The following is a 22,823-nucleotide window of genomic DNA, read 5'->3' as shown; positions in this document are numbered from 1 at the left end:
CAGCATCTCTTCATAACCCCGCTGAAACAATTCTCTTATCACCGAATAAGTCTCGGTGAATGAACAGCTACCTGAGTGAGGATTTTACTAGCAGCCTATTCCCTTTTCCTATCACATCCCGTGCGGAGCATAGCATCAGGTTTCAAAAGGGAGATCTTGCCCGACAGCCGTACCTGCCCGGGAGGCTCAGGGTACCACATGAATGCAGTCAAAAAGAGTCCATGAAAAAACGCAGGTTGTAAACCCCAGTGCCCAGAGTCTGTGGGCAGAGAGACCTTAGGGTCCTATAAATAACAAATAATTATGTACAGTATTTATATTTAATTTGGTTTTGACAAAGCAGTAAAACCACAGCTGCCAAAGCTATTTAAGCCTCTGCAACACAACACGCGACTGTGTGGCGACCCTGCCATCCAGCCCTGAAAGGTGAATCAATACTAATTTCAGCGTGTGGTGCATTGAGGAATACTTTGGGAGCTCAGACCATCCGTTTGGAAAACAACAACTAGTCCGTAACAGGAAAGTTCAGCTCCACGAGGCCCCAAGACGTGCGGCGCTGGGTCCGGCAGCCCCGGGAGGGCTGCGGGTCGGGTCGGGCTATGCTGCGGCACGTCCAGAGAGCACGGCCTCTTCGGCTGGGCTAAGCCTGGTGCTTTGTCAAAGCTCCAGCGTGATTAACTTCATGCTCTTTCACGGTGAAAAGCATTCAATAACCTCCTGATTTCTGCAGCAGACTCAGTATGTCATAGCCGTTGGGTTCAGAGAGGCGTGGTTATAAAAACACCTTTGGTGTCGTTCTTTACAGGGGTAAATACCTCTCAGACCTTCGGCGCTTATCAGCTGGTGATGCACAACCCCCCTGCACAAACGTCATCCCTGTCGGACTGCAAGTCTGCAACTGGGTCCAGCCAACGAGCCAAAACAAATCACGCTGCCGAGAAGCAACAAGAAACACTAAAGCATCTTTCGACTACCAACCGACCACCTCTAACCTTGCAAACACAGAAGTGGCTTTGTACATACGATCCATGCTTCTTTATGTCATTTTGCAGTAGGAGAAGCATCTAGAACGAAGCTTTGTGGCAGCCTAGTGAAAAACCGTAGCTGTGTAATTGCCATCTAACATCAGAGGAGCTAAAATATGCTTCAGCCTAAGAGAGTGTGTGCCTGAGCCCCTGCAAAAACAAGAGAAAAGGGGCAGACTGGTGGTCCCACAGACCTTTATTTTCTCAACTCTTACCTGAAAACTCATGGGGGCAGGTGTGGGAGGAAAAACAAGGAGGAAGAAGAGGAGGGGTGCTGCTCGGCCGAAAGGGCTGTGTGTTGTGGAGGAGGTGAACACTGCAGGACCTCAGCCAACATCTGCCCCCCACGAGGAGCACCCTTCACAGCACCCTGCACGACTTCACAAGGAGACTTCCAACCTGAGCCTGGACGTCGGTTATTTTAGCATGTTTTGGGGAAACGTCCCTTTCCTTTCTACCCTATTACAAATTTACACAATAAACACAATTTGCCCCTCTCTCCAAACAAATTAATTTTGCTTTTTTTTCCTCCTCTGTGTACTCTGAACTCTGCTCTGAAGCTCAGCAAACAAACTCTCAGCTACATCTACTTCTGAACTGCTGATTTCTGTAGAAGCATGACAGATGGAACATACAGCTCTTGTTTCATTTTTGGCAACTCTGCAGTCAGGAAAGCCTGAATGCACTAAATGTGCCATCATTCTTCATTAACCTGAAAACCAGCTATGTGTCTATTACGGAGTGCAAACCTTGAAGGTGTCTCCAGCAAATCTTGGAAAAGTCATCTGACTTGGGAGAACCTGCTTCATCAAAATGAATCCAGAGCCTCGAATTCCTCCCACAAAGGCTCCTACAGCCTATATGACTTAAACCATTAAGCATTTCCATGGCCATCCTGATACTACACACAAGCCATGGGTACAGAACGCCCCATAATGGCTTCACTGCTGCCATTTGATAAAAAAACCCAAGCCTAGATATAGCAGTCCCAATGTTAAATTCTGAAACTGAACCATTAAAGAAGACATTTTCAGAGACTCCAATCACTTAGAGAATTACAAAATATGTATAGAAGACACTACAATACTTCAAGCATAGTCAAGTTAATGTGCCATTTGTTGGCAGAGAACGGAGCAGGTGAAGAGCTGAGCTGGTTTTCTGGCAGCTGTACGAATCTATACATTTAGGGAGATCAGTGAAACTATGATACATCAGTAATTTATCATAATAAAACATACCAACATTCAAAGCCGCAAGAACCTCATAGCTCAGACTTTATAACTGAGAGGGCTTTTCCATCCAGGAAAAGTAATTCAAATCAAGGTGAAGGTTGGAAACTCACGCACAATATTTGCAATTAATTCCCTACAGTTTTACTTTGGAATGAGACTGTCCACTTGCAAAGTGGAGCTAGCTAAATAGAAGTTAAATTGGTGATAAAGGGGAAAACTCAGGGATAATTCTCCTATATATGGGAACCTGTTTCTCAGGTAAAGTCCAGCTTTGTCAAACAGAAGTAGATGACAAACCTCCATGACTCACGCACAATATTTGCAATTAATTCCCTACAGTTTTACTTTGGAATGAGACTGTCCACTTGCAAAGTGGAGCTAGCTAAATAGAAGTTAAATTGGTGATAAAGGGGAAAACTCAGGGATAATTCTCCTATATATGGGAACCTGTTTCTCAGGTAAAGTCCAGCTTTGTCAAACAGAAGTAGATGACAAACCTCCATGGAGGAGATTTTTTCCCTACAATCCAGCGGCCTGTTCTCAAAACTGCACTTCCTTCTTCCCAGTTGGTAGGAATGGGTTTATTTTCTAATTTTTATTTCTTTGAAGGACACTCCCGTGGTACTATAAGGAATCAGGAAAGCCGAGAAACTAAGCCTGTTCCTTCAGCAATACAAACCCAACACTGTAAAGCAGAAATCCCTGGTTTGTGCCCTCCTTTAAGAATCAGGTCTGCGTTTGCAAAACAACCCAACAAAGAAGTGCCAGCTCCTCTGAAAGAGTTCGTCATTCACAAACCCAGTGGAAGGCGAATCACCTGCAGACCTAGCAGCAAAGCTCTAGGCTTACATTTAGACAATAGTCTAAACAAAGCCTAACCTAGCACCAAACAGGCATCTAGTTTTTACACAGGAATCTGCAGAATGTCTCTTTCCCCCCCTTTAATGTCAAAACTACCACTTCTGTGCCTCTGAAATGACCGTGTTATGGTTTTTCATTTTAGACAGCCAGAAATTCATGGCATAAATGGATAAGAGGCGGGGATTCAGAGCAAGTGACACTTGCCATCAGTCACATGAAAAGCTAATGCACCACAGACGCAACACCACGTCAATATTGGTGGAGGACCTACCTGGATGACAGCAACTCAATTCTTGATGTCACCGTGACTGGCATTAAAGGACAAACGGACAAACTGTGATCCTGAAACCACATAATATTCCTATAATCGGCTTGAAACACACTGCCAATCAACAGGAAACAGATAGTAAACTGCTTGGCAAAGCTGTCCAAGCAATAATCAGGTTACTGTGAGAGAAATAACCAGTATTTACAGCAAATCATCCAGCATAACAGGCCTCACCATCCCTAACAAGCTCTCCATATGTAACAGTACAAATGCTTACAGTAGCTTTCAACATTTCAGACCAAGAAACCACTCCCTCAGATTCTTAATTACCTCCCACAGCAAGATAGACAGGGATTTGGAGTCTCCATAAATTTTTATTAGTAGAGAAATCACCCCATTATTCTTCTAACATTAAGTCTACCAGGCTTATTTTATAAAGTTACTAGCCAAACCAGAGTCCAATAATGAGAGGAACTACTTGCAAATAATATTTTGCTTGGAGGTAAAAAAAATGAGACTGTTTTCATCCCTAATAGCCATAAATCACTTTATTTACAGATTACAGCTTGGGGACTCAGGGCCAATCTAGTGATGGGATTTCTCTTCTGTTTGCACCATGTGAGCATCTGCTCTCTTCATGTGACAACAGAAAGCTGCCCAAGGACATTATAGCACTTTCACACCCTGAACCACCCATATCCCAAAGAGCATGCCTAGTTCTGTTAGTTGTAAGAACACTACATTCTCCATTTCCTACCATTTGAGCATTGAAAGGGTTTAGCTGAATATATGGTAACGCTGACTGGTAGAGTAGTCCTTGTTGAACTTCAAACAAATATAAAACACATCTTTATTTGAAAAGCTGAAGTCAAATGCCCCAAGGCTTCTTTCATCATGGGGCAAAACGATGGGCATACAAGGTAAACACCAGTAAATACAGTCGAAAGTACACCCTTCCTTCCCTAGACATGTTCCTACTGTTCAGTTATACTGTAGTAGGCATGGATTGTTAAAGGATTTCACATGCCTAAGGAGCCAAGCCAGGCAGTGGATTTTTTTAAAATTCAAATAAACATTTTACTCCTATACATATATAGTGCGTTTACAGAAAAGCTCTGATTATGATGAATTACTGTATCAAGAAACAGTCAGCTCCAAGAAAAAAGGTAACAGGCAAGCATGGGAAAAATCACAACATGAAGAAATTATATTCCAGCTATGAGAGCAGATGACACTGCTTTCAAAGCATGCTAGGGGCTACGCAGAGCCCACTTAGTGCAGATAAGAATTCAGACTGAATTTTGGAATTGAAATACAGAGAGTCATAATATTCCTGGGGGTCAACAGCCCCAGAGAGCATCAGTGCTATGGGAGGAGGCTGCTTCTACCAAATTACCGTCACTCTTACTTGAATTCACATCCTCTGGTTGTGTATTAACCTGCAATCTTGATTTATCTTAACCTCAGTCTGCCGTTTTACCTCCACAGAAGCACAGGCCAGAAAGGGAACTCCAGAGTTCAAGCCCATTCTCTTGTTGGATCATAAAAATCACAGTGTGACCGTATCACACAAAAGGTCACCCACTGGGACCTGATGCAAAACAAGGAAAAACAAAACAAGGAAACCAAACAAGGAAACAAAACAAACAAGGAAAATCCTTAAACAAAGAAGGAAAATATTTGAAATCATCAGTCCATCCATTTTAGTGTTGTTAATACATTATGATCTTGATTCTTACAACTAGTCTAAACTTTCAACACAGTATGTGTCATTTTATTTAAAAAATATGACCTAGATTTGAATCTCTACATAAAAGCACAGATGTACATGCTTTGCATGTTAAATATGTGGATTTATAGTGGCTTAAATTTCACACGTGCCCACTAGTTCAATGGTAAATCTGTTCTGACATTGCTTATTGTTACAAGATCTAAAGAATACGGAGATGCGGGGAGAGCCTAACGTGAGTTCTGATAGCAAATAGGCTATCTACAGAGAGGCTCAACAGACAGAGAAGGGAAAAAAGAGGCCGATCAGTCGTCATTCAGACTCCTCTTAATCAGGTTGAAACGCTCTGCTGCAGAGAGGGGGGTCTGACCTCTCCAATCCCCATGCCCATCGCTCACGCTGCTTTCTTCATTAGCAGCGAGTGGACAACAGCTGTCAGTAGCCTGGAGGCCAGAAAGTTATCAGCGAAACGGGGCCGTGTTAAGGAGAGAGACATGGGGCAGGCACAGAACCTGTCTGTTGAATGCCCGAGTGGTCAACACATGCAAGAGATGTGGCCACAGCCAAAATGGCATACGAACACAGGGCCTCAGACACTGACACTGCGAGGATGCTCTTCCTGCTGCCTTTAGTCTGGTTGTTTTAACATATGACTAATTGCAATTCAGGGTTTTTTTAAAATTTCTTTTTTTTTTTAGTATTCCCGTAACAGGAAAATTTAAACTGAGAATAGAAGGAAATGGGAAGGTCATCCTAATGTCTTGATGGAAATACACAGGGGTGAATTCAAAGGCACAGAGCAATAAAATCAAAACTGTTCCTGAGGTTTTAAGCATAACAGTTGAAGTAAGGAGAGAGGAGGGAAAAAGATGTTTTACTTTAACAGCAGAGAGAAACTATAGCAGCAGATAGAAACTTAATCAGAGACAACTAGAAGCCATAACCTCAAACAGAGGGAAAGAAAACAAACTCTCCTCAGTCATTATTATTATTATTATTATTATTTGTGTCTTAAATCCTACGAGCCCAAGCCATGGTTATGACCTTACTGTGCCACATATTAGACTAATGTGGGTCAAAAAGAAATTTCTGTCCTAAGGAGGTGATACCCTCTGGTCAAGCTCCATGCTTAGCTGAGTACAGCTCCCTCTCTGGATGATTGTGAGTCTCTGGAAGACCAAGAAACAAAACAATAGCTTCCCTGTTGGACATACTGATTGCTGTCATTCGTGGCTGTGGGGGAACTCAATGCGACTGGAAGCAATAAAATGTCTTCTTAAAATTTCCCACTGCCCATTTGTTAATGAAAAATTGCCATCACCCTAACTTCAAATTCTTCAAAAAAGCCAGGCTTTTTTCAAATTTGGCTTTAACTACCCAGCAGCATAGACTTGGAGCAATTTTCTGAGGCCTGTCTGGCAGGCTGCAGTTTTGCCAGTTCTAAATATATACCAGCTTTCTGAGCTTGAGCCTACACAAGGGAAGCTGGGCTGAAGATGGAAGCGTATCCCCAAGCTGCCAGTAGACTAGCAACACGTTTAAAAACCCTCATCAAATTAAGTGCTTAATTACAACTCAGACTTTGAGACTCTGGAAATTAGGATAATCTTCTGGGAAATTTATTAGTCTCCCGCAAAAGCAATTGCAACACACAAGCCAGAAAGAGCACAGAGCTTGGAGAGTGTTAGCCCATCAAATCGCATCTCGTACTGGATTCCTTAGCCTAATTCCCAGAGATTATGAGATCTGCAACTTAATTTCATATTCTTGAACCGCTATTGTTCAGGATCAACATAACCAGGAGGCTAAATCACGAAGAGCAGTCCCATGTAAAAAGCTGAGAAACGTTTGTTGAGACGAGCTGTGTGCGGCCCTTCCACACTCGACCTGGTGAACGTGCAAGAGGCAGGGCCACCAAGGGCGCTGCTTGGAGACAGTCTCAACAGCCATTCCCACAGCCACCCAAATTTTGCCAGCAAATCCAAGAGCCTTGCCGGCTCGCTGCGTTCCTCTAGGTGGCATGCTCCGTGCATACATTACCTGCATCGTCCCACAGAGAGGTGCCACCACGTCTTCCACACCCACTACCTAAAGAGATGGCAGGTGCCTCAAAAACATGAACTGCCCAGGCACAGGGTATATAACTCAAAAAACCCACAGAAGCTTATGGAGCAGTAGACATCATCTGAGCAAAGTAACAAGTCATACCAGTCAGTGACACAACGGCAGGAGCTGTGCTCGCTGTTCTCGCCTCACTACAGACAGCACTTCCCATCACCACCCATCATGAAGTCGAAAGTACAGAATAAACGCTTGCACAATGCTCTAAAAATGTAAAACTCCTGATAAATGCTAAGCATTACACATTTTCCTTACTGCATCAAGGGAAATTGAGTCTTGTTCTCAAAATAAGCCAGCACATCCCACATTTCCCCTTGCTACCACCCTCATGAGCCACAGCCCAAGAATCGCATCCAGCATCTGCTTGGGCAAGACGTGTGTCCCTTTGCTGTGACAGACAGACGTACCACTGTTTGCTGGCACAAACCTACACGTCTCCACGACAACCCTGCTGAATCAAAACCTCGTGACACAGGCTCTTAGACAGGATGCACTACGAGCGACATGAGTGTATGCGTCAAAAAAATTGTCAACTAAGAGAAACAAAGGGCAGCGAGAGGTGACAAGAAATCATAACCTGGTATCAAAGGCAACAAGGAACAATACAAAATGGAAAGAAATTCAAACGCAGAGCTCAGCTGTAAAACAAAGGCAGTACCTGAACTTGGGTGGGAAGCATCTCAGAAGCCGAGCTAGGAAACTATTGCACGGGGGTCACTCGTACAACGCATCAGCCATGGGGGAGGGGGTTCTCCCCGACAGCGACCTATCTCCGCAGGCTCACGGCTGGAGCACAGCGCTTCTTGCCTACTCTTTATTCTGTGACCCAAACCTCAGCAGTCCTGCTACAGCCAGCCGTACCCAGGAAGAGCCCACCAGAGCCCAGCACTGATCGGAGGGTTTGGGACCAAAATAGTGATTTCTTTTTCCAGAAAATGTCAACTACAGAAACTGAAATGTCCATTCATTAAAAATGAACTTTTTGGTGGAAAGCTATGGAAATCTGTTTATCAGTCTCAACAAAATCAGCTCTGTGACTAAAACAGAGACAGACTATACCAAAAAAGCCCCAGCTTACTGATTAGGAAACTCAGAACAGGGATAAGACTGCATTTCAAGTGTGCATCCTGCCTAATAGAGGCCTTGGTAGAACCCCAGCCTAAGTAACGTCAGTGCTGCAATGCTAGGAAACGCTGAAAGCCATGGAGCCAGCTGAGATGTCTGCTTACAGAGACAGAAAACGCTACATCAACTCAACACAGGATAAATTTGTACCCTGGAGCAGCAGGCTGGGGAGTGTCCAGACAAGCCTTTACAAATATTAACTAGCCTGAAGTTAAATACCTCTCTGTAAACTATCCTACAGACTTTGCTACCGCAAGAACCAGAAACTTTTTCCGATATAAAATCCCAAGCAAGTGAAAATAGGAAAACAGTTATTGATACAGCTGAACCACACTTGGGTCCTGCTCGTTTAAGCTCATGCTGCTTCCCACTGCCACTAAGGTTTTCAGAAGATTTTTCATATGGCTTACTCATAATGAACAGCTGCTCTGGCAACTGCTGGAGTCAGCATGTACTTCCTGCCTTGAAAAAAAGTCATCAATATGTCTCAGTCGAGAAAAATCATACTCACTTTAAAACAATTCATGATAGGGTTTAGATATCAACTGGCTACATGCCACCGACACTCCCTTAAACAATGGCTACACCCTCTATACAGTTAAAAACGAAACAGCTGAAAGGGAAGACGTTTTATACAAGTTCCCAGGGTAAAACACATCCGAGAAGCACTGGCCTGGGACTGACATTGTTCTAGTATAAGAATAGATATCTGAGTCCAAATCATATTTCCTTCACCACCTTCCCAGACTCGCACAAGAAGAAAATCCATCCGAGCTTTCCTTTTACAGTTCTGGTGCTCTGTAACTGAGAAAAATCCCCGCATTTTATAAAACTGTTAATTAATTAGGAGTGCTGCAGATCAACTTCTTGTTAACATCACTCGTAGCGCGAGTGAGTCTGTTTGTCAGTGAAGGAGAGGTCTGAAACTCTTTCAGTGCTGCCTTTACGCTAAACACAAATGCTGAGTGATCGGCTGTACAGCGAGTCCTCAACCACCGAGATCTCCTCGCACAGCGATGCCGCTTACAATGCTGCCACTGGGAGACGGGGTGTCAAGACAAACATCATTGTATTAATTGCATCTGTTGATTAACCAGCCCAAGAACAGCCTTGTTTCAATCACAGGCTTTATAAGACAGTACTGAAATGTTACTGTAAGTGTTGAAATGGATGAGTCAACAGATAAAATACAAAAGCATTTGTAAGGAGACTCTTGCTGGAGTAATTTGATAAGCTGCTCAGCTACACAAAATGATGATCTTTATTGACATAGCTTGCTCGTACAGTCGTTAACTTGGGTTTATCTTTCAGTCTTGGTCTTTGCAAGTTTTCCAGTCAAAGCTGGGCAAACACACATATTGCCAAGGTGAAAGATGGGTAAAGACGTGTAACCAGTGTGAAAATACTTTAAAAGGTGATATTAGATACTAATCCTTCTCACCCAGGGAGTTTACAATGGCTCTCCTCTGTATTTTGGAAGTTTTCCTTGACCGTGTGGAGTGAAAGACCTTTCAAACCAACAGGCGACTGGAACGGTGGGGGCTTGGGGGTCAGGCCAATGCAAGAAGCTCTGGCCGCACAGCACAGACAAGCCTCTGCTTCCACTCGCACTCCGCTGAAATAGTTTCTGCAATGCCACGTAAGGTCAGTAGATTGAGGTTACTGAAAGAATGACATTTTAAAACTGATATCTCTCCCATCCAAAGCCATCTGCAATTCATCTTTTAAGGCTGAGATTATTGATTCTAGGGGAATTATCTACTAATCAGTTTTTATCCCCAAATTAGGTCCTCACGCTTGCAGCAAGGCAAGAGCTCAGTCTGGCAGAGATTTTGCTTCCCTCTGCTCTCACCAGAGGCCACGGTAACACAGAACGCTCTCAAAAATGTGTTTGACAAAAGACAGGTCCGTGCTAAGGAAACCGGTGCGAATTTACTGGCCAACACGTCACATAGCCAAGGCGGAGAGGCACAAAGCAAGGCTTCAAGCTATGAATCCCCCCTATGGGGCTGGGCCTTTCTTCTTTACATCTTCTTGCACAGGCAACCACGTGCATGGGGTTTTCCTCACCATGATTCTGTGAAGTAGGATAAAAACTAATCAAAACAGAAAGCACAACAGAAAAATGGGTAAGGACTCCAGTATTTCCCCCAAAGTACACAGAGAGAAAGGGATCGGTGTAGACTCTTGGCTCTTAGGCACACTGTCTCACTAGCCCGGCTGCTATTCTGCTCAGTATTTGGCACAGTCGGGTGTGAAACTCAAGAGGAGCATGTGGCCAGTGAGCCTGCAAGTCCCTCTCCCCTACTAACTACAGCTCACACTTTTGCTACAGCCCTGCCCCGTACCAGCAAAGCATCTCCTATCAGTCTTTGCTGCAAAAGCGGTGCGTTCCGTTCACTCGCCCATACTACGTACCAGCGTGAAATTCATCTGCATCTCCATCTCTCAGAGCAGATACCTCTGCTCTGCAGGGGATTCGAAATAAGATGTGCCCTTCATTTGCAATTACCATGCAAAAAACCCCAAAATCCAGGCAGTTGCCTCCTGCATTTCACCCAGCAAGGCAATTGCTGCAAAACTTCCAGTTAGCATCAGCAAACACAGCAATGTATCCATTTTGTATGCAACAATATAACAAAATGTAACAACTTTGGTTTACTCAATTTTGAGGACTACAAAAAAAAAAAACAAACCCACACAAAACTCTAGTAGATTTCTCCTGACAAGGAAGTTGTTGAACTGCCCATAAATCTCATTTTACCCACTGCAAAAGAGAAATTCTGGAGATTCTTCAGTTGGTATGATTCAGGGTAAAGGGCATTTTACAGCTGTACAAGTGAGAATATTTTGGGAAAGGGAGACGTTTTTAATTCCCTGTGGCTCATTTAACAAAATTTAAACATCACCGCTTAAAATAATCCTGACAGACAAAGCAGGACAGACCTTCCTATCCAATAGAGTATAACCACATACTGCATCGAAACTGTTCTATATCCTCTCCTGGGGTAAAACAGCAGGGATGGAGAAAGAGAAACCGTTGACACAGAAGAGCAGAAACCTCTCTCCCCAGCCCTATTTGTTTCACTCTTCTGGTATTGACAGATGAGCAATGAAAACTGCTGCAGACAGAGGCACTTCTTCAAGGCAGCTCAGTTAATACACCACAACCACAGCTGCAAAAATATTAAGGAATTTAACTAAATGACTCCTTCAAGGGCACAGCATTGCAGGAGCCGCCAGGTTTTGTGCTTCGTTACCAGCCCAAAGTTTAAGATCACAGTATGAAGCATCAACACAAACCAGTGGTACTTTTCTGGATATGAGAGTGTTGAAGAACAATTTCATTAGATGTATACTATGAGGACTTCTAGCATGGCTTCTTCCCCATTATGATATCTGAAACTTCGAATACTAGGTTGCTAGAGCTTTTAGACACAAAAGTACCTTCCTTGAGAAGAAATACATGATAAAACCGAATGAAAATAATAATAATAATGATAATAGAACACCCACAGGCTGTCAACTCTCCCCTCAGGTCACCACAGCACTGGTAACACTGCAGAGAACAGTGGTTTGCACGAGTTACCAACTTTGGATGCCAGACGCAGATCAGGACATTCATGTCGACAGCACATGCACACTGGGAGGGATTTCAGCATCAGTGATGCCTTCATTTCACGCCAGGATTTTTTTTGGATATTGCCAGTGGAGCTCTAGCAGTCTGGATGGCTGATGGCTGTAACCTTAGGTGGTACTACTTACACCAGCCCAAGTACTTTCAGACCTTGAGGAGTATCAAAACAATAACATAAGTGATCAACGACCTTCCAACATCATGTTTGTCGTTACACACCTTGCTGTCAGAGACTGTCAGGATTTATAGATAAACCAAACTGCCCAGCTGCCAGAAACAACCCCTCAGATCCTTCCACAGTTTCCCCTTCATCACATTGACTTCAGCCAAACAAAAAGTGTAAAAGACCCGTTAGGCTGGTAACCCCGAACACAGATAACTGCGGTCAACCGCCAGGTAAGCGCTTTTTCCTTACGCCCATAGTGAAAAGGCACCGCAATTCCGAGAACCCCAGGCAACGACACGAGTTACACCAACGTCTGGCCTGAATGATGGTTTTGACTCCTTGGACCTTGGTCCTGCCCAGGCTGCCAGCCAAATGGAAGCTCAGAGCTGTTCTCCTGCTTATCACTTGCGGTACGCCTGATGTCTCCAGGGAGCCCTAGAAGCATTACAGTGAAACACACACCTCAGATCTGAGGTCTAATGAACAAGGCTGTAATTCAGGATGAAACCTAAGAGCTGCCAATGCACATTTAAGGAATTTATACAAGTGCTTTCACCCAAGACAGACTGGAGTGAAACCACCTTTGTTTAAAGACTACCTGGAAATGTACACAGACAGTAATGAGATCCAAATTCTCTTGTATGGTTTTTAAGGGTTCATTTGTCCTGCCATTTTTACCAGGATACTCTGGCTTTTCTCAACAACCCACCCTTCACTGCCCTCGATCGGCTGCTCTCGGCCGTCCCCAGAAGATACACATATTTGCTTATTTCCAAAGAATTTACTTTTCACTGGCATTCCCCATTCCAGGCCAACCAGTCCACAATTCAAGTAGTCTTTGTCCTAGCAACAAGAAACCCATTTTTTTTAATCAGTGTTTTACCTTTCAGCCTGATGCCAAATCATCGGCTGATGGAACGCGATACCTCACGTCTCCCTAGGCTCAGCAGCACAAGGGAAAGCAAAGAAATTCAACTTTAAAAGGCCTGGTGTCTGTTTCATCTCTGGGAACTAACAGCAGATTAGAGAAATATGTTGCCTGCTCCCAGACCGGCCCCAGCAGCGGGTTAATATGGAGTGAGCTCTCGCAGGCACCCTTTGTGGTGCGCAGGGTCTTTCGCTAGTTCTCTCAGCAGTGACTCGCACGTGAGAAGGGAATTTTTGGGAACCAAAGGGTCTTCTCCTAACCCTGGTTTCTTTTTTTAGACCTTGCCTATCCATGAAGGTTGCATCAATTAATCCAGCTGAGGTTAAACTTGAGCAGTTCATAGCAAAATTTTCCCGTATTTTTTTCAGAAGACAGTCGGATTTCTGTCACGTCTGTGAATTTTACAGTGCAAGACAACTAACGGGAGACAAGTTTAGACTGACAAAATGCTTACACAACTGAATGAGCATAAGATCATAACCTTAGTTCAATCATCAAACAGCAAACTATGTCATCCAGGTCTTAGAAAAAGACCTTTTTTGTTAAAATGAGCAGCAAAACTAGTGAAACTCTTAACTCCTCTTCTTCCAACATGTGAAATCTGGATTCCTCACATCTCCCTTGGCACCCCTCTGAACAAGAAGCACCGTGTGTGTCCGTGACTCTGAAATGACGCGCGTACCAGTTGACACCAACTGGTGTCAACACCAACTGGCCAAACTGGGTACGAGACGGCTACGTTCTCCCTCCTGCCATAGTGGAGGCACTATTTGTGGTCTCTCCATTCTACTGCCTTCTACAGAAACGTGCAGAAGTTTACATAGATTTCTAATATCGATTCCTCTGCAAAGTTGGACTGAAATTGGCCAGTAGGTTCAAGGCTTCCAACACAGGATGGATGAGCCATCACTATTTCCTTATGAACAGATGCTACAGATGAGGTAGGAGAGGTACAGCTTAACTCTGAGCAGACACCACGTTAGCATCAGGACTTGGTGGTTCTTCTTTAAAGGGATACTGTACACCTGAACAGCACAAAACTGGCCATCCTTGAGAGCACCAGCTCACTGCAAACACTGTACTTGAAACACCATTCCTTATATCCACTGGAACATTTTAGCAGGGCGGTTCTACACCCTTCCAAAGAGCCTTCCCTGTAAACTACAACAGGCCAGACTGAGAGAGCAGGAGACAAGTGCTGCTGTTTCCAGTGACAGAGCAAACAGCTACTCATAGAGCAAACAGAAAAACAAAGCTGAAAACAGAGAAACTCCCCACCTCAGTTTCTGTCAGTTATGTTCTCCCAGGTATTGCTCATACAGAGACAAGATCATTTTTTTTAACATCACGTGACTTTCACATGTACAATGTTTTTTGGGTGCTGCAAATTTCTCCCCTATAGTAGCCCCGAAGAAGCAATTCCAAGCAGTAAAAGAGTGAACTCAACCCCTGCTCCACTCTTACCATGCTTCATCAAAAATCTGCCAGACTTAACATATGATTTCATGTGACCTTTGCAAGGATATTTACACAGACAAACCACCTCCTGCACAAACCTGTGCTCTACGTTTTGCTCTAAGTCCCTGTAAAATTCTAGATGAGCTCTAACCGAACCTGTTGGTAGACTTCCCTAGTTCCCCAAATTTATTATTCTTGTATACAGTTGAGTTTAAACCTTCTTCCGATTAGAAAAGCAGAAAACCTACACTAAAAAAATAAGATGGAACAAATATGTCCAGATAGGTATATTTAATTTCCTTGGATATGAAAGCTGCAGCAGAGATCACTCCCAAAAATGAAACACCAAGTTGTCTTGCCAAGCACAAAGTGGCTGGAAACCATCTGCACTTCATCTCCCCATACTCAACTTGACAAACTTAAGTTAATACAGTGAGAGCACAAACCAAAAGGATAATACATCATCCAAGGAAACCTGTTTCAAATGGTGTTGTCCTGCTAGCTGAAGCCCACTGTCGGATAGGTTCACCGAGCGCAGCGATCTAGAATTGGTTGGAACATAGTACACAACCAGAATTAAGGTATTGATTTCCCTGGGTGCCCTTTATTACATGGTGTTTAGGTCGTAAAGGAAACTTTCTAAATATGGAATTAACTCCTGAGGCTATTTTACCAACTCTTGGGCAGTGAGGACAGGGCAGATTGGTAGATCGAGAAGCACAATAACAACATCAAGAGGTAGGGGACAAAACAATGCATACTGTACATGCTGAATATGCTCTTTTTGCTCACATTTTAGTTATTAAAGACCACCTGCAAACTACAGTTTAACAGGTACAGAAATGCCTACTCAGTCTCTTAGTAAAATTCCATCATGGTTTAATCAACCAGCTGAGTTGCAGCATCTCCTTACTCCAACTTCACCAGCTACGGGCAACTATTCTTTGATTTTAACCTTTACTGATCTTTTTTTCCTTTCTTTCCAGAAGCCTAAAAAGAAAATTCTCATCTGTTTTCTTTCAAAACCCAAGATTTTTGTACATGTGAGGGATGAAATTAAAGATCCTGGTTAGAATATAAATGGGACTTGTTCAATGAATGTGTTAAGTACTCAACAAAGGGCAGCCCTACATGAAGCCTTCGGAGAGAAAGCGTGAGAGCATGAGAGTGCAAGCAAGCTTTAACCTTTCTCCCTCAGCAGAATAATGAATTACTATTTCCTTAGAGGCCCTGATGGCCACACCAAGATGTTAACTTGAGTTACAAAATGCGCAGTCTTTTCGTGACACCAGAAAAGCTCTATACACGAAGCAGCAGAGACCATTGCCCAGGTAAAGTTAATGCAAAACATGTATTTGTTTAATTGCAAGAGTCTTGGCCCCACGCTTAAGAAATCTCTTTTTCGGGTGCCATCCATGCTCAGTCGATCCCCTCAGTGGTATTAAAGGGTAATGAAAAAAAGGAAAGAAACGTGAAACCAAAATGCCAGCCAAGGCCTAGAATCCCTGTACAGCTCTTGTCAGGTCTCAAATCTTTTACTTTCCTAAATATGATAAAATAGAAACAAGTGTAGGAGAACCGATTCTCCCAAATACTGTCAATATTGTATCTCCCACAACACTAAGTAAGTGAACAGTGATACAGACCATCTCCTTCTTCTACTCGTCTCTATTCAATTCTATCTAGCTCTCAACAGGAAAACATTATCTTACAAACTCCAGAGAAGATGAGTTATGGCAGCAAGTAAAAACAGCAAACAGATTTAACATCAAGAGACTGTTTCGAAGCTGAAGAGCTTTAACTGAAATATGCAGCACAAATAAAAGCACAGCAATAATCTGATCCATCAACTTTCCCAGGTTGCTTCACGTAATACGTAGGGACATCACTTCTCTCTCACAGAGGTGAAATTGTTTCCTCCATCAGCATCAATGTCATGTACCGCAAGAAGAGACTGGAAATGTATTTTTAAGAGTGGATGCTATGGGCCAGGTAATATAGCTGTACATTTGTCAGGCTGCAGTAACGTGAATAGCAGCACTGCAGAACATTCCTTTGGCAGCACGTCCCAACCTGCAGGATTCCTGCAGCTTTTTTGGATTGCTGAAATTCATCTTCTGTCTCTTTGCCTTGGAACAGACACTCGTGAAAGCTGCCGGGAGCCTCCTCCTTGCCAGCTTTCCCTTTTTGTCATGTCTGTCTTTTCCTATCTGCCCTACTTGCACGCAACTTAGCCCACCATTTCCTCCTTTTTTAACATCCACGCCTTGCACAACCTCTCCCTCCTCTTCTGGTCCTTCCATCAACATCTTCACTCGTGATGTCCCTTTTTCCTTCTCTGGCCTCCGTTTAAACATCTTGGAGTTCTGAGGCTGCAAATTCAAACTTGCAAAGGTGAATAAATCTGTTTTTTCTCCAACCAGCTCTCCCTTTTCCTCTAAACTTTACTAAAGCACTGAGAAGGACACACTGTTCTCCATTACCATCCCCTCCGCCCTTTATGTTCTCCAGTATTCATAGAATCACAGACTGGTTTGGGTTGGAAGGGACCTTAAAGCCCACCCAGTCCCACCCCCTGCCACGGGCAGGGACACCTTCCACCAGACCAGGTTGCTCCAAGCCTCATCCAGCCTGGCCTTGGACACTCCCAGGGATGGGGCATCCACAGCTTCTCTGGGCAGAAGTGAATATTTCTCAACTGTACACCACGAAAGCCAAGCGTTGGTTATTTAGACAAAACTGACAAATAACAAAGCTAATATTCTTGCAATAGCACGTGATTTTAATACTTTCTATACCGCTTCCATGACAATGGCTGAATCCTACAATTTGCTAGCATCAGTAAAGAAATAAAGAACCCAAAGCAGAATTTCCCAAATACTCAGGCACTTACAGAACCATAAATTTTCTATTGTTTTCAGAAATAAAAGCCTTTTCAGTCACAAATTTGAGAAGCTGAAGGATCCCTCTCCATGGTCGGGTTTTTCTCCAGACAATGAAAAGTCACCACAGGAAGAATACAGTCTGGAAGGGTTCATTCACTGCCAATCAACTGTACACAGAGGTTAATAGCTTTGCAAACCGGCAAAAGAGTCCAAAACTCCAGACCTTCAGTCAGGGCAGAAAAATGTTGGTATGATTTGCCTTGGAAAATGGAACAAGTTATATCCTCTCCATGTATCCAAACTATGCACAAGGATGGGTGTGGTGAGGAGCAGGAGAGAGGAAGGTAGCTATTAAATCACCTTACCTGTAGCTCTGACATGTAATTTGTTGTTTTTAATATACTACAGATTTTCTGGAATTTTATCTGGCAAAAAGTCAAGAGATGCTCTCTCTCATCTTACCTTTGCTGGGGTACAAGCGCCTTCCAAATCAGATGCCATGACAACAAACAGTTTCAGCTGTCACCTCTCAGTACCCCAACTGCGAACTACCTAGACATCTCCCGTACTACACACGCGGGCTGAGGGCTCGTCTTAAATCTGATCAGCCATCAAATGCCTCTGCCAGGGGAAGGCGTAACACCTCTCTGGTTTCCAGAAAATTAACACTTAATGTTCCTCCAGTTAAGATGCTGGAAGGTTCTGAAGTGGATGCTCTCCTTCCAAAGGATTTGTAAGTCAAGAGCAAAGCTCATTTTGCCAATTCTACCCACGGGCTTTCAATTTCCTAATAAAGGGGTTAGTGTGTCTTCTTTAAGAAGGACCCACACCCTTGCACCAGAGTCTGTCTAATACAGCCCAGATGCACTTACAGATCACGTTATTAGAACAGCAAATGAAGTATCAACTGCAATTCAGAACTTCCAAAAAGATGAACAAAGGAAACCTGAAAAAGCAGCTACAGGTTGACTCCCTCACCTAGGAACAAACCCCAGGTTTACTCCACTCATGCAATACAGTGCAACAAGAAAAGCCACGCTAACGGCCTACAGGTCCCTTGCAAATCGGAAATGTTCTGTGTGAGCAAAGCAACAGACCTAGATGAGGGACATTTGTGTTATCATCCTGACTGACAGTGAACTCCACTTGCCTCTCTGCTTGCCAGGAGGTTAGCAAGAGCCAGTAAGAGTTACCACCACATTAAAAAAAAAAAAAAAAAAAAATCACACCAATAGATATATTTAGTCATTGCGGTTCGAGGAAAACGATTGCTTGCACTGAAAATAAATTTAGCAATTGTTTCCAGTTTCTGCTTTTTCACTGACTAAGGCACAATCCAGCTGCTTCACATTCCAGTAGACTTCAGCTGTCTTTTTTTCTCCACTCCTTGTCCACTTCCTTCTTACGACTGCTCTGACCACCTCAGTCCTGCACCAGCTACCCCGCAGGCTGCATCTCTGAACGTGAAGCTACGCATCGCAACACCCGTCAAGCCTACGCCCGCTTCTAAAAACCGCAGAATTCGGCTCTCTGGGCCATTCTGTAGGAAACACTAAACAGTGATCATCTTGTGCCTGTTTTGCCTCTATACAAAACCAGACTGAACTGTTTTAAACCAGTTCCAGTAAAACAAACAGGCAGCGTCAGTATGTGAGCAGCATACAAGGAATCGCAGTAGGTGCTGCAAGTCCGAGTACGGAAGAATTGGAACCGAATTGCCTTTAAGGCTGCGATGCGAGTCTTTAGAAGAGTTTAATTTTCAGATTCCAGCACAAGACATCCACAGAGAATTTTTACTTGGTTTGAAAAGCACCAGTAGAGCAGCACTTACACGGGTCAACTGCACAGCTTCTAACCTGAAAGCCCTCACTTACCCTGAGGAGCGTGGCGCAGTGGCGAACGCACAACTGAGGAGTTCTGCCTCAGAACTCACCTAAGCTTACCTTAGACAAACTGCAGAAAACTGTTCAGGTGTAAAAAATACACGGGATAATTTCCACAGAATGATCCAAGAGATGATGACAGTTCAAAACACATCCTTGGGAATCTTCCCGTTAATACAAAAACATTCACAGATGCACAATTCAGAATCATGTAAATGGGCATGGAGGACTCTGAACAAACATGAAGTTCCTATAAAGGTGGAAATATTCTGGCTTCCTGAATTGTTTCTTCTATTCCGCCGTTTTCCTTCAGAATGGAGTTCTCCTGGGATTATCCCTCGATGTTTGTATCACCAGTACTAAAGGAGGAGACTTGAGAAATGCATTTGCTTAACAGGAAAATGCTTATGCGCAAGAGGTGAAGACAACAGCATTTTCAGTCTGCTGGGAATAAATACATCCAGTTGAGTCCCGAGCAGCACAGAGATAACTGACTGCACTCCAGGTACCTAATGCTTGAAACAGTTCTCTCAACCTTTAGCAGACAGCTGTTGAAGAAACAAGCTCACGTGGGATATGAAAACCCCACAAGAAATTACACAATTAAGACTGGAAACATCGAGTAAAATAAACCTTCAAAGTATGGCACCCATATGTCCTTTGGTTTTAATAAGGGGCATTCTGGAATGGATCTATTGCATGGAAGGGCTTTTGGGTTTAGACCTGATGGTGTCTAACTGCTCCCTTATTCTCCCTGAATGATGCACAACAGTTCGACTCCCTGGAGCACATCATCCATCAGGTAAATAAAGGAATTCATGTATTGCCATGGCAACAGGAAACCCAAGCAGAATCTGTGACCTTCTCCACTCTTCCTTGGCATCCCTATTTTGGATTTGAGATCAAAACTGTTAGACTAACTGGGGTGAGAGCAAATATGTCCTGAAAGTGAAGACAAAAAGTCACAGCTCTACAGTAATGAAGAACCAAGACTGGATGCCATTCCTTCTCTTCAAGTCAATGTGGATTCTGCTTCCAAGAAGTATTTGGAAGTCTCCTGGCTGGAGCCTAATGGAACAGGCAGTCTAATACTACAGAAAACAAAACATGCAGTGTTATTCTACGTTACCAGATGGCTGCCCTTCACTCCAGAGCAGTGCTCTGAATCACTCCACAGTGACCCTTCTGTTGATGAACAATACAGAGAGGCTCCAGAGGGAACCTCGTCTGCTCTCCTCAGAGAACGGGATGGTAGCTGTTATCTCTAATAATTTATTATTGTTTTTTATTAAGTGCCAACAAGGTGTTTCATTTAAGGACCCGGGGAGCAGCTGTATGTAAGGTCTCTAGGGACCCAGCCCTACAAGGTGACACTTCTTTTCCCAGCAGCCTGACCAGACAAACGCGAGAGACTAACCAAAGCCCAAGCCAATTCCGAAGTTTGTCAAGATGGCTTGTTATCAGGCAACAGACTATTTTATTTACAACGTAATGGGGTTTGTATGCGCTTCCTTTCCCAGAAGAAAATAACAAATTCAAATGTATACAAATATGCAGACCTCAGACCTCACAGCCGTGGTTTCATAACTCTGTATCCTTTGTTCCGCTGCTGGATACATTTTGACAAACATTATCCCGGCATTACTGTGGTATTACAGACCGTGTTTATTTGGTGACCCTATTAACTGAACTGTTTGTGTCAATCAGAAGTTCAAACACTCAGAAACAGTGATCAAGACTGTACTGCACTGAAACAACCGGGTTCCAGCCCTCCCCTTCCCCGTCTCTTCTCCAGTTTATAATTGGGCTGGGTTTAATTTATTTTTTTAAGATGCCCTTCTCAAAGAAATGAAAGTACAAGCAGTAGAAAGAGGACAGTTTTGCAGATTTAGTTTCTTTTGTTGAGGAAATCATCACTACGATACACACCCACCACAAAGAATGCCTCCGCACCAAGGCTTCACCCATTGCATCTTCAAAACTGTACATTTACAGCACTGACCTGGGGGCAGATCCTGCATGATGTCTTGGGTTCTTCAGTGGCAGTTCAGTGTTGCAAGGTCGGGTCTCTAGGTCGCACAGCGTATGATTTTTGTATGGTATTTTTGGCCTTTCTGTTCTATTGTTTACGGAACTGCGCTGCGTTTGTGTGTCTACAGAGTCATCTTCCCGCGTTTGAACTCTTCACGCCGCTTCGCTGGTGTGGAGTTATATTTACTATTCTCACAGGGTTATTTACTGCACGCGAATAAACAAAACGTGATCACTTATTTATACATGGGTAATTACTGTCTGTAGCGCTACCCGCAGTTACCAAAATCCCAAGCCAAAGTCACCTCTAGCATAACCAAGTGGCAATTATTCTAGAGCTGGCCCCAGGTCTATATATTCTGCTAACACCTTCCTTACTCGGTCGCCCGCTTCCCAGACAAACAGTTGCAGCGATACACCAGTAAGCACTGAAAAGACACAGCCAGAATCCCCAAGCAAAGCGCTATGTTGCGGTTCTATGTAAGGGATCGCGCACCAGATTAACCTGTGATATTTCTGGAATAACATTTGTCCCATGATGCGATGCACACTTGTTAGACAGTAACCTAGCGCTAGGAGCTGGAAACGTGCCTGCATACTGCACTTCAAAGCCGGCTGCCAGTCTGCTGCTCCCGGGAGGCCACTCCAGAACCCATGTCACAGGGGAACATCCTCTACACAGGAGTCAGAACAAACCAGGGTCGGATGATCCAAACCAGAGAGCATTGCTACCAACTTTACTCCTTTTACAGAGGAAATCTTCCCTAAATCAGTGGCTGCTGTCCTGGAAAGCCTGAACGCTGTATTTCACACATCCTGACTCAGACTGCTACCCTGCGTTCCCCAATAGGAAACTGCCTAGCTATTCCTTACAATAAAAACATACAGAACAGCATTGATTTTTCTCTGCTAATTAAATGCAACATAATTAAACTAAATAACTTCACTGCTTGATTTGCAAAGCACTAATTGAATCTTTAAACATACTACTCCCGCTACACAGAAAAACGGGGGCATTCAACCACCTAAAGTGACAACTGAGAAGCAGACAGCACTCCCGAAGCACAGAGAGACAATCTGATCCGTGCCTGAGCGCTTTCCTGAGAGCAGAAACCTCAGCAGCCTCCCCCGGCTCTGGCTCCAGGCGAGCACCCCAGGCAGCGGGGAGAGATTTGCAAGAGAGAGGAGAAAAATGAGCACGTTCCCTCCGACATTTGCGCACGGACTCATCTTTTCTGATCTCGCACAAACGCCAGACGAGGAAAGTTGAGAAGGTGCAATTAATCATTGTGTGTAGGCCCCAAAGCATCGCAGCGCCCCGGCTTTGCTGATGCCTGGCTCCATGGGAAGGACGGCAGGGGTGCGGGGAGATGAGAAGGGAAAAGGAAAAAAACCCCAACAACGACAAGAAGGAAAGCGGAGGAGAAGACAAAAAGCCTGACCCAAGCGGCGCCCGGGCAGCCCAGGACCAGCC

At 43.9% G+C, this 22,823-nt stretch overlaps 1 protein-coding gene across 1 annotated transcript in view; it reads right to left on the bottom strand.

The window, feature by feature from the left end:
* The window catches only part of LOC104506338 (rap guanine nucleotide exchange factor 1-like), a 50,272-nt gene extending 28,761 nt beyond the window's left edge, over nt 1–21,511 (bottom strand). The window contains exon 1 of the mRNA XM_010147261.1: nt 21,321–21,511. Coding sequence (XP_010145563.1) covers nt 21,321–21,339 — 19 coding nt within the window. The 5' untranslated portion in view covers nt 21,340–21,511. The remainder of the gene's footprint in view (nt 1–21,320) is intronic.
* Between the last annotated feature and the right edge of the window lie 1,312 nt (nt 21,512–22,823).

Source organism: Eurypyga helias, unplaced genomic scaffold (genome assembly GCF_000690775.1).
Source record: "Eurypyga helias isolate BGI_N326 unplaced genomic scaffold, ASM69077v1 scaffold22722, whole genome shotgun sequence".
In the NCBI taxonomy this organism is placed as follows: domain Eukaryota; kingdom Metazoa; phylum Chordata; class Aves; order Eurypygiformes; family Eurypygidae; genus Eurypyga; species Eurypyga helias.
Note: the sequence above shows the minus strand (reverse complement) of the source record. Positions and strands in the feature narration are given on the sequence as shown.